We start from the raw sequence: 12,250 nt of genomic DNA on the forward strand, positions 1-12,250 counted from the left end.
AATTCCTAAGTGTTGTGAGACTACTCAACATACTCGAAACAAATGTTTTGACCACCTTAAGTTTGTTGATATAACATTATTATGATCCATTATTACATGCAAAATATTATTCGTTTTGAAACTTAAAGTTTTATTATGATTTTACCTTAAATTGTTTTAAAAAATTGAAGGACAAAAATATATTTAAATTGTCATTAGTCTCAATTCCTAAGTAAGGGAGATTATTGAATACACCAAAACAAGTTCCCAAATTGAGGTTTAAAGGGAACAACAATTCATTTTTATGATTATTTTTCTATATTTCATTTTCATAAAAAAAATGGTTGAGTGTCAATGTTTCTAAAATTTGTTGTGATATCATAGTTAGAATTAATTATTAAATTTAACATAATGTTTTTACGTAAGTATAAAATTTTGTTATGATTTTATCTTTAAAAAATATTTTAAAGAATTAAAAAAATATATATATAGTTAAATTATAATTGGTATCGACTCCCACTGTTAGAATGTCTCAGTGTAAAACTACTTATTGATAACTTAAATAGCTCTTTCTCTTTCTCTTTTATAAACCAGAGAGTCTAGTAGGTAAGATAAACAATTTAAAAAAAAAAAAATCAAACAATGTTATTGTTTTATTTTTATTATTTGTCTGTAAAAGTGCAAAATATAAAGAGAAAAAAGTTTAGGGATGAAAATTGAGTTTTTTAGTAAGTTGAAAGTTATTGAAAATTTTGAATATAACTATTTATAAAAGGAGAGCGCAAACATACAATAATTTATTAAATATTTCTTAGTTACAGATTTTCTAAATTCAACTCAACAATATAATATTTTTAAAAATTAGAATGACTATTTACTATATTTCGTTTGTGAAATTTTATAAAAGGTCCTATATGTGTATATATACAATATTTCACTATTATATGTAAGAAATAGTCTTAAAAGAAATTCAGAACAATTGATTAATTTTATCCAGTAATAGAGGGAACGTTGGATTCTTGCAATTTTCATAAGTTTTGATGACTGAAATGCAAAAAACAGAACCATGCAGTTGCAACCGGTCATAGAAGAGGAACCACCTTGTTTTTTCCGACTTGGGGTAACGCTTTTTGAAATCAGAAGAAACGTTGATGCTGTTGCGCAACCCTTCGTGGACAGCGTCGTTGCTATCAGCCACCACAAGAAGGCTCTACAACCACCGCTTTTCGACATCTTCGTTCATGGCGTCTTCAGGTTCGGTCTTCAAGGGTTATGGTAGTTTATGTTCAAGGTTCAATGATCAGTTAACTAATTCGCTTGTCACTTAACAATTTCATCGTGTAAAGCCTGAATATTGAAAGTGAAATTGTTGTTTCTCCGTTTTTAATCAGCTTTGGACTGCAGTTTGCTGGTTTTGTGTGGGAAATCATTGGCAGAGAATGAAACTGCCAAAGCTATAAAAACCAGTAACACTCTCAAGCTCCCCGAGAATGGAGAATACTCCCTCGTTTTGCATTCGCAGCTAGATAAAGCTGTTATGCAACGGTCTTTTAAAATTCACTCCTTTATGGATTCTCTTTCCACCAATCAATTTGGCAGGCTTCTCATCTGGTCCCCTCAGTTAACTTCAACACAAGATATCGTTTCACAGTATGTTTTGCAGTTTTAGTCTTTTGTTCGGTGTTTTAGACAATGCTTTGGCAGCAGAAAAATGACTTTGTTGTGCCTAAAATAATGTATTGTCATCTTCTTTTTTCGCATTTTCTAATCATCCATATTCATTTATAAGAACTTATTTTCCTAAATCTGGCACTCTTATTTTGTTCAGAAACTTTTGTGAGCTTCCCATTGGTTCAGTTTGTGTCGCTGATGTTCAGACCAAGGGACGAGGTTTGATATTTATACGACATTTAGTGTTGTTGTGTGTGATTATCTGTCATTTTCAACTTCTATTTTAGTTAAAGTCAAAGCTGCCCTGAGCGCTTAAATTCTCAGGTCGGTCTAAGAATGTCTGGGAATCTCCATCGGGTTGCCTTATGTTTTCTTTTACTTTGCAAATGGAGGATGGACGAGTCGTTCCTTTAGTTCAGTATGTGGTTTCCCTTGCTATCACAGAGGCAGTGAAGGATATCTGTTACAAAAATGTAAGTGGTTTACTTTCGAAGTACTGACTTGACACCTGGCTTGGTAGTGAATTTGATAAGGGAATGTTGTAGCAAGGTTAAAAAATTTAAGTAGGTTTATTTTATGTTTGCACAAACAAATGTGCAGATGTTATTGACTAAATAAAGTGAAAATTTTAATTCTTTTGTGGAGACTGATGTCTGATGGTGCTTTATGTGATTCTGCGAATAACAGCAGTAAGAATATTGTTTACTTTGTTTTTGGCGGTATTCCAAATCAACATGCATGATTTATCACAATGTTAATAAGTTCTCCAATTGTTTGGGATTGTGTGCGCACTTAGATACGTTTTATTCCAACACTTTCCATTCCAGGGGTTACCCAGCATAGATGTTAAAATCAAGTGGCCAAATGATCTTTACTTAAATGGCTCTAAAGTTGGAGGCATTCTTTGCACCTCGACATATAAATCAAAGAAGTTCAACGTTAGTGCAGGTAATAAATTATTCTTGACTAGTATTGACCGATTGAACTTCTGTCTCGTGTACTTAAATAGTTGACTTTGTCTATTGAAATCCTTGTTTTCTGTGGAGAATTTGATTTTCCTTAATGTCATTTGGATAAGAGTAAAATGATTTTAAAGTTTAGGCTCATGAAGATGATCATAACAAATCTCATGTGTTCACAGGAATAGGCTTGAATGTTATTAATGAGAAGCCAACAACGTCCTTAAATACAGTTCTAAAAGAGTTGTCTACAGGAGCTTACCAATTTCAAAGAGAAGATATTCTAGCAGCCTTTTTTAACAAATTTGAGGAGTTTTATGGTTTATTTGTGAATCAAGGTACTGTACTAGTTAAGTGATTTGTTTGATATTGCTTTTTGGTTTCATATCTGAATTCTGAAATCTTACCTCAATTCTGGTTATTGTGTAAATATCTTGTACCTGTTTTCATTCCTCTATCATGCTCTTTCTCTGAAAAACCCATGGATGAATAAAATAATTTAACCAATCTGAATCAACTTATTGAATTATGCTTATCATCCTTGTGCACCGATCACAATGGATTATACTTCTAAGTCTATCCTTTCTATATCCAAATTAATCAAACTACAAGTCATATGAAGGGAAGAAAGTTATGGAAATTTATATTGTGGGAAAGAAACAGACAAGAGATAAGAGAGTAATACATAGGGAATAGGATGCAACAGTGATGCATATAGTTGAGAAGTATTTACTGGTTTACCATTGCAAGTGCAGAACTCCATGAGCCTCTATTTTTCTTTTGTCTGGGTATTTTTTCCCCTTTTTGAAGATTTACTGTTTCTTTTAATGGATTGTACCCATGACATAGAGAGTTAGGCCCGACATGATCCTAAGGTTTCCTTAGGTTTGTTTTTCATTTACAAATGCATCAAATTCAATGCAACTTATGCCAACAAATTCATTATTGAAGTGACATCAAATTGGCTCCTAGAAGAACAAAACTAATGAGAATGGATCCCTCCATCTTAGATTTTCATGTGACTGTCTCTGGGGAATGTCTATGAAAAGGGAGATAGACACTCACAAAACATTATCAGTGAAGATCTATTCTAAAACTAATGGCGCTTTTAATTGATGGACCACTTTAATGTTTCCTATGTGATCTCACATACATCCATGGAAGAGAAAATAGGCATTTATTAAAACAAAATAATATCACATAAAATAAAATAAACAATCAAAACAGTGTTTTTCAAGTTAAAATAATGCCATTACTCTGTTTCCTGACTTTAGACTTTTCTTCAACTTACCGTATTTTAAGCACCCATTATTCTACATTACCGAATATTTTGATTATTAGTTAGGTAATATTGAGATTGAAAAATCTTGTTAAATGCAGGATTTCAGACCCTAGAGGAGCTCTATATTAAGACATGGTTGCACAGGTGACTTAATTTAAAAATTCTCACCTGTAGTTTTGATTTATTTTATTTTATTGGCAAGGATTCATTGCAAGACTTAGGAGAGAATTGGCTGGTTTTCTGGTAATTGCCTTTGAATCTTTTTTTTGGTAATGCCTTGAGTTATAAGACAAATAATGTGATGCTTGTTGGCATGGATAAAGTTGAAGGACAAGTTAGGGTAGCAAAATTGAAGTATGCTAACAACTAGGTGATTGAATTCCCTGTTTCTCTGCCTTTGGTAAAATCAGAGAATCATCGTTACTCTGTAGACTATTTTTTTGAAGAAAGTTTAGTGATTAGCCTAGCATTCAGTGAATTAGTTTCCATTGTGTGTGGCTGCATAATTAGCTTGAAGTCATTATCATTAATATTTATACATAGAAGAGTGCCCTTGACTCCACTGCACCTTAGCTTTAAATAGAAGTTCTGATGATTCTTTGTCCAAGAGTACTATTTTTTACACAATAGAATTATGAGGGACCTCTGCATTCATTCTATTTTCTGTATTTCGTCACTTTTGGTCTTCAATTCTTATTTGCTACCTGTCCCCCCAGAAAAAAAGAATAAAATGTCTCTATTTATCTTCTTTATCATCATTTTGTTCTTATCCTTTTGCTTTGAAATTCAAATCACTAGAACTAGCAATTAATCACCATCATAAACTTAAGTTTTACTTCCTTTTACTCTTGATACTTTGTGGCTATTTTAATCATGAAGGTGTGAATCGGAATCCGTAACATTGTCATAATACTGATCATAAAGCAGAAACACTCTTCTTGTTTGAGACGCAAGACATTACTGCATCAGCACTTGCCTAACACTTACATGACGTGTGTTTGACACTCCCAGGGTCCACTTATATTATTTTCTTTCAGCTTGAACTCATCAGCCAACACATACCTCGGGATGGAAACTTTGAGAACATTAGTATTGTAAGAAAATAAAATATTTATACTTTTTGAAAAGAAAATCAGAAAAGTCGACATAGAATGTAAAATATATAAAAAAATCTCTCTCGCTATGTTTTTGTGATGGAAATTATGTAGGAAGTTTAATATAATACACAAATCTTGATTACCATTTTTAGATTATATATCTGTATGTCTTGGTGTCTTGTAATTTTTAACTTTAATTGTGTTGAAATGTCTTCATCTATCTTGAGCCTGGTGTCCGTGTTAAAGTTTGTGCTTTAGATAACACTAACAGCTAAACTCATTTATTCATTTTAGTTAGCAGCTGAAATGAAGTGTTAAACATATTGTAGTATTCCTCATTTTGTTTAAGCTTTTAATTGGAAAAACAAAACCTTTTTATGCATTAATGTGGGACGGTTTATTGGTGTGCAGTCATTTATATATTCAAAAATGTTGTGTGCAGTGGACAGAGAGTTGTTGTACAAGAAAAGAATGGGGATAAAGTGATCGAGCACGTCGTAACTATTCAGGTTTGTCAGATGAAAACTATTCTTCCTGAACTACCGTTCTTAGAGAACACTTAAAATTTGTACCTTGAGAATGAATAATTTATGGATTAATTATTTAGTGGAAAGGGTTAGTAATTTTCAGAAACGAAATTGTTAGATCAAGTGGAAGATTGTAATATATGAAAATTATCTGTCAACCATTTCCAATGGTAATTTTGATGGCTTAACTCAGTTGTCATATTGCTGTAAAGTAATTTTTCTATTATTGTATGCGTAGGGTTTGACATCATCTGGATATTTATTAGCTGTCGGTGATGACAATCAAATGTGTGAGCTCCACCCTGATGGTAATAGGTAATGGAACAAAATACCATTTTCTTCTATCTGCATGATTAAGTTGTGACAAAAACGCTTCTGGAAAAAAAATCGACAGTTTAGGCCTTTGAGCTTTTGAAATTTGAAGCACACATGTAGTTATCAAAAACAGTGATAAATTTCACCGGGCACATTTATTAATGAAATTGACGTTTCAAATTACGTGATTGCATGACCTGATATTATTATCAATTGAAATTGAAAATTGTTTTCTACTGTGTTTCAGCTTTGACTTTTTCAAAGGACTAGTCAGAAGAAAACTCGACTGAACAAGATTCCTTGACACATTTCACAAGAGGCTACAACTTTGTATATGTTATTACGAAGATTTGTCTTTAGAGCTAAGAATTTTCCAATAAACCATATTTGTTTAATGTATGTTGTCTTCAGAACTTCAGAACTTTTGTACCCCATTTGTATTTGTGATTTTCCGTCAAACTTGTGATGCGCTTTCCTTGTCCGGTCAAACTAGATCTTTCTATACATCATGGCACGTAAAAAAACATCATGCAGTTGCAACCAAAATAGTAATTTTTTTTTCTTCTCTTAATAGGGCCTAGTTCATGATTGCTTTAGTCAATCATTTGTAAGGAGTATGGTGGTCCTTCATCGCCAGCTATAAAATGATTTGAAAAAGGAAAAAGAAAAACCGTTTCTATGATTCATACTTGTGCTCAATAATCGCCTTTGCTTCCAAATAAAGTGTGCTTGAATTAGATGCTTAATCAGATGTGTTGACTGTCTGTCTTTCAAAAATCGGTCGCTTTTTGAAATTGGACTCATTCGCCATAATGCCAAATCTATTTTCCTTATAAAAACATGCAGTACTTTTCCCACTGCCTTTATACAGTAATGGTTACCCATTTATGATGGCGTTTATTTCTCACATACGGGTATCATGTAACCACATAGTACTTGTCGTCATAGTTGAGAATTTGCATTTATGTTGTGCTGGTGATCCATAATGGTCCATTTTCCATCATATTCAGCATGTTTTTTTGGTGGGGTGTTTGGTGGGCTTGTTCGAAGAAAGAACTTTATAGTGGCACGTTCAATGGTTGAGGTGTACTTGGTCTTTCTCTTTCGGGATCGGTGGCATTATTTGCTTGTATTTCTGTAAGTGAACGAAAGACACCACACCATCCGCAACACATGGACAAACTTCCTTACTTTCTACAAAATGCCTTGGCGATATGAGAGTTAAGGCCATAAAGCATGAAGCATGTCCATGCAACTCCCAATGTCTCCATCACAGTGAGAAATCATTGGAGGTTGAGTCATTCTCAGAGGGAAGCAAAAGGACATGTGAGAGAAGCTACCAGTCGCAATTTTCGTCTCTTGGTCATTGCTGAAAGGCTAGTGACAACTTCCAGCCTTTTCTTTGTTCTCCTTTTCAAAACTCAATCTGCCACAATATATCAATAAGTACCAAAGCTGCTGCCTTCTTCCAACGTGGCTTATTTAACATTTACGTGAATCATGGACCAAAAAAGCACGTTTAGGTGAATCGGGGTGTTGGTCTCTACGATGCCATTGCTAGCATCTATTACATGTCACCACTTCTCGAGCCCCATGGAATTCTTTTAGCACCGGTTAAGGAAAATTAGTTGCTAATTTGGTATATGTCACGATCACACATCCATATGTAATATACTAACCTTCAAACTTGTAATAAAAATATTAGTATTAACAGTGCAGACGCTCCTAATTTTAGACTAGCTGTCCCGGGAATAAGGTTTTTGGCGCAATTCCAAAGGTTTGGAATTGAAATCTTTTCATCAGAGCTTGTGGAAAATGGAGATTCTGAGCATGTAAAAGAATATCTGTGTACATACGTGGACAAAAGAAAGTCTATAGGTGAATATGGTATTGTGCTTTCCAGGTTGGTTTGATTTTCGAATAATTAGTCTAGATCCACACCTATGCTATGGAATGTGGATTGTGTCTTCGGCAATCATTATATGAATGAAAATGGTTAAACAGTTCACAAAGTGAAAGTCGCACAATTGAAAATTGCCCCCTATACGGTTTTTTACCTTCTTGACATAATCATACCATATTTATCCAACCTTTTTATATCTCTTTACAACTTTCTCTGTGACAGATGTAGTTGTCAATTAAATTTCAAGTAAAGAAGTGTCTGCAGAATGTTTTTAGTTCTAAAAAATATGGCAATGGTAAGCTTGAATTTAGATTTCCAAGAAAAAAAAAACCGTTAATTCTAGTCTTTTTAAATTTTATCAGACTCGAATCTAGTAACTTCATAAACCAATGTTCTAAATATGTAAAGCGTTTAATACCAGACATTATTTCGAACAAGATTACTGTCGAAAAATAATACCTTGAATGAAAAAATTTATACCCACTTATATATTAAAAATTTATTTTATTTTAGTTGAATAATATGTTTTTTCTAATATATTCTTTTATGTGAATAACTCTGATATTATAATAAAAAATAAATTTTACATTTCACAAAATCAATTTATAAATTAAAATTTTTAACTATTTATATACAGAAAACTCATCTTATCTATATGATATCTACCACAAATATTGTACAGAAAAAGTATGAGGCTTATTTGAGTCTTTTATACATTATTCAGTTCAAATTTAAGATCAGAAAATCAATTTTGCTGGTCAGTCGGTACAGTTTGACTAACCAAGCCGTGACCAAATGTATTTAAAACTGAAGTGAGAAATTTGAAATGATTGGGAAGGTTAGAGAATAATAGAAAGTAGGAATTTGACAGTGAAGAAGGAGAATTGGTGGCACTAATGGATGAAAGGAAGTTGAATAAAGTGAAAGGGGGAGAGAAGCATGAGAAGAGGGAAAGGGATATGGGTTGAGATCACAGGCAGGGCCTGCAGCATGTAAGTAAATTCATGAATCATAATTGCATATGATTAATGGAAAAAGAGACGAAAAGAAGATTAGTCGTAGATCCTTTGCATGATCACATGGGGAAGCAGGCTTGGTGGGCCAAACCACTTGTGACTTCAACAGAGAAAAGTTTATCCTAACAATCCAACTATGACGCCAAATAAGACACTACTCAACTTATTATATATTACTATAATCCAATTCTTAGCCACGCTTTAACTTTATTAAGCTTAAGCATGGTTCAACACATGTCTAATCTTACGTAAAAAAAATGCATATATTCTATATCACCCACAATATGATCTTGCCGTTATCGAAGTAGATATGATTAACTGAATCATTAAAGCCAAGTAATAGAATTGGGATAAGGCAAAGAGGGCTAAAAGAACAGTAGACGAAAAGTGATACAAAGTATATTGAAAATCGTAAGCTTGAGATGTGGCATAGACATGCTCCCAAGTAAGCAACGACGATGGAATGAAAAATGGGTCTTACGAATATTACTAATGAAAAGTGGGTCCAAGGAGTGATACAAAATTGAATTCAAATGTGCAGTTATATTTGGTAGACGAAGTGTGACAGGCTTTTGCACATTACACCATTTTGGACCATTTCGTCACATGAAACTATTGTTTCTGGATGCTTGTGAGGGACATTCTCAGATCACACAAACCCACTCTGCATAACGTGTCTTTTTTCACACCAATACTTATTTATTTCCTCATACCATTGGTAAAATTGCTGATGAATATCACATGCATTTTTTCTTCTCACCCAAATATTCACCCTTCCTACCTTTATGCCCACGTTTATGGCTTTTAATTATGAAAAAAGTCTTAAGTATAGCCCCTGATTTGGGGTGTGTGGTGGAAAGAAAAGAAAATAAATAATATAAATAAAATATGAACTCTGTTTTCTGTACTAATCATGCATGACATTGCTTGGTAGAGACGGAAGAATCAAGGAAAAGAAAAAGTAATATAGAAACCAAAATAACAAAATTAAAGTAAAAAATAACTAAAAGGAATCTCTCGCAACTAAAAAGATATTTAACACTCGATTATATAAACTATACATTGTTTATTCCAAAACTATTGGATAGCGTGGTATCCGAATAACTTAGTCAAACTTGACTGATTTTTTTCTCAGTACGATAAGGAATATGTGAAGAATTATTCTAAATCCACATAATTTCCGTCACTGGAATTGACAAAGGCTGCTGCTACGGCTGCGGCTGTATCTTTTTTCTGTGTGAAATTTCCCCACTTTGATGAATAATACAACATGTTTTCATTTCCTCCAATTTATTTTCATTCTTGACTAAACAAGGCACAAACTTTTAAAGATTTCATGGATATTTAGTTATGCTTGCTTCCATCATAATGTTGAAATGAACTTTAAATAAATAAAAAAAATAAAATAGTTTATTTTGTAATTATGATATGATGGTTTTTTATTGTTTGACTGGGAATGAAATGATGAGTGTGAAAGGTACAGGAGAAGAAGAGAGAAGGGAAATAAGGTAAGTTGAGGGTAGGTGAAGTAGGTGGCATGGGGTACAAAATGAAATCTGCAATGAACACAACACAAAAATTGAGGACGACACTGTTTCAATCTTCATGGATATGGCCCTTCTTCCTTTTTCTCCTTTGCTTTATGTCTTCTGAACACAACATCGTACGCAGCTCTCCTGCACCACCCACCAAACACCATTGTTCTTGTCCTACTCTCTCTCACAACCCCGAATCATAAAATATAACACACAACAGAACAAACCCAAACGTACGCCTATGCACCTTAACCTCTTTTTCGTTTTACTGTTTTAACTTCTTCACCCATTCACTTTATAACATCACATGTAATCATTCTCCCACAAATATTTTATCATTTTATCTACTTTCGATTCTAATTAAAACGGAAATTCTTTTGAGCGATAAAATATATGAACGATTCTTGTTACGTCTTTAGGTAGAAGTCGGTGAAGTGAAACCATGATAATTAAAGATTTGAATTTCGTTACAATGATTAGTGATAATGACAATAACAGTGTCCTTTGTGACTGGTTTAATTGAAATTAGTGGGGTTTAAAATTCAATATAATATTATTAGGTGGTGAAAGTTCAAAAATGACTAGCAGCTTTAAGTAGTAAAAGCACATGAATAATCTTTAATATGACTTGTTAAACAGATACAGTACAGACACTGGAGAATGACATGAGACTGCCACGTGTCATCATATCATGAATGCAGTGCATTGAGTGAGCCTTTGGTCAATGTCTTCCATAAAGAAAACGACTTGTCTGTGATCCTCTGCGCCTGGGTACACCTTAAAGCATATTTCTCTCTAACCTTTATCATTTATTTGTGTTTGCATTTCTCTTTCTAGATCTTCCTACACTCATGCTATTACAAAAATTAATGGCTTCGTTATTCCTCTGAAAAAACTTCTGTTTTTCACTCTTAATTTAAGATAAATTAATTAATAATTCTGTTTTTCACTCTTAATTTAAGATAAATTAATTAATAATATATTATAATTAAAAGGTTAAAGATACCGGTTTAATACCATCAAAAAGTTTTATGCATAATTATTTAAAATGGTCGAATACATAATGCATTGTTTAAAAAAAATAAGAGACTCTTGCCACCCATAAGATCTCCATCCATTTAAATAGGGTATTTTGACTATAATTGTGTGGAGAAGTGCATTTATATGTTAGTTCAACACCATTATCTCATGAAATTATTCTTAAAAAACTATCACATCTCATTCAATTAAATTTGTCAAATTCATAAGGTATTATGAGTAATATAGTCATATGTATCTGTTAGGATATTTATCCTATTTTATCATCATTATATTGTGTCAAGAGTTATCTTATTTATGATGATTATAGTGTCTTTAAGGTTATTCTATTTATCATTATTATATTATGTCTAGGATTATCCTATTTATCATCATGATTATATGGTGTCTAACGTATCAATTTATTTTTATAAATAGAAGATTATAAGAGAGATCAATCAAACCCTCTAGAATTATTTTACAATTTAATTCTTAAGTGTATGTATGCAATAGTTGTTAAACACTCGGTCAAATTAGTTATTAAAAATGAATTTAAAATAAATAGATTTTCATAAAAGATATAGTCCATTAAATATACATAAATTTGTCTTATATTGTCGATCCACTAAATAAATATTTACCTCCTAATATGTTTTTGAGGGCTATTTATAACCCTAGTTTATAGTTATTTTTAATGCTCTTTCATTTGTCTATACATTTTGTTATTTTTTCTCTTTATTCTTTTGAAATTATTATTTATCTAACTCTTAAACAAAATTTCTTTACTAATTTTTTTTTTTGTCTAAACTGAAATGAACTGAAACTTGAGACACTTTAAATTTCTCTCCCTTTGATTATCTTTCTAGTATATCTTCTTTTTTGTGTGTGTGAATTTAGTATTATTGAATGATATTGTGAATAATAACGGAAGTGATATTACTATAATGAT

General features: G+C 32.3%; 1 protein-coding gene across 4 annotated transcripts; it reads left to right on the top strand.

Moving 5' to 3' along the window:
• The first annotated feature begins 1,048 nt into the window (after positions 1–1,048).
• On the top strand, positions 1,049–6,376 carry LOC108330832 (biotin--protein ligase 1, chloroplastic). Of its 4 annotated transcripts, none has more exons than XM_017565403.2 (10): positions 1,056–1,254; positions 1,371–1,629; positions 1,808–1,869; positions 1,975–2,123; positions 2,478–2,598; positions 2,792–2,947; positions 3,990–4,035; positions 5,431–5,497; positions 5,754–5,830; positions 6,078–6,376. In XM_017565403.2, exons 1-10 carry the CDS (start codon positions 1,131–1,133, stop codon positions 6,118–6,120), a joined length of 1,104 nt encoding a protein of 367 aa, XP_017420892.1. In that variant the 5' UTR covers positions 1,056–1,130; the 3' UTR covers positions 6,121–6,376. The 4 variants fall into 4 exon arrangements, with proteins under 4 accessions (XP_017420894.1, XP_017420892.1, XP_017420893.1 ...); XM_017565404.2 differs by having other exon boundaries at positions 1,061–1,233; XM_052877055.1 differs by having other exon boundaries at positions 1,138–1,270.
• The last annotated feature ends 5,874 nt before the right edge of the window (positions 6,377–12,250 follow it).

This window comes from Vigna angularis, chromosome 4 (genome assembly GCF_016808095.1).
Source record: "Vigna angularis cultivar LongXiaoDou No.4 chromosome 4, ASM1680809v1, whole genome shotgun sequence".
Lineage (NCBI taxonomy): Eukaryota > Viridiplantae > Streptophyta > Magnoliopsida > Fabales > Fabaceae > Vigna > Vigna angularis.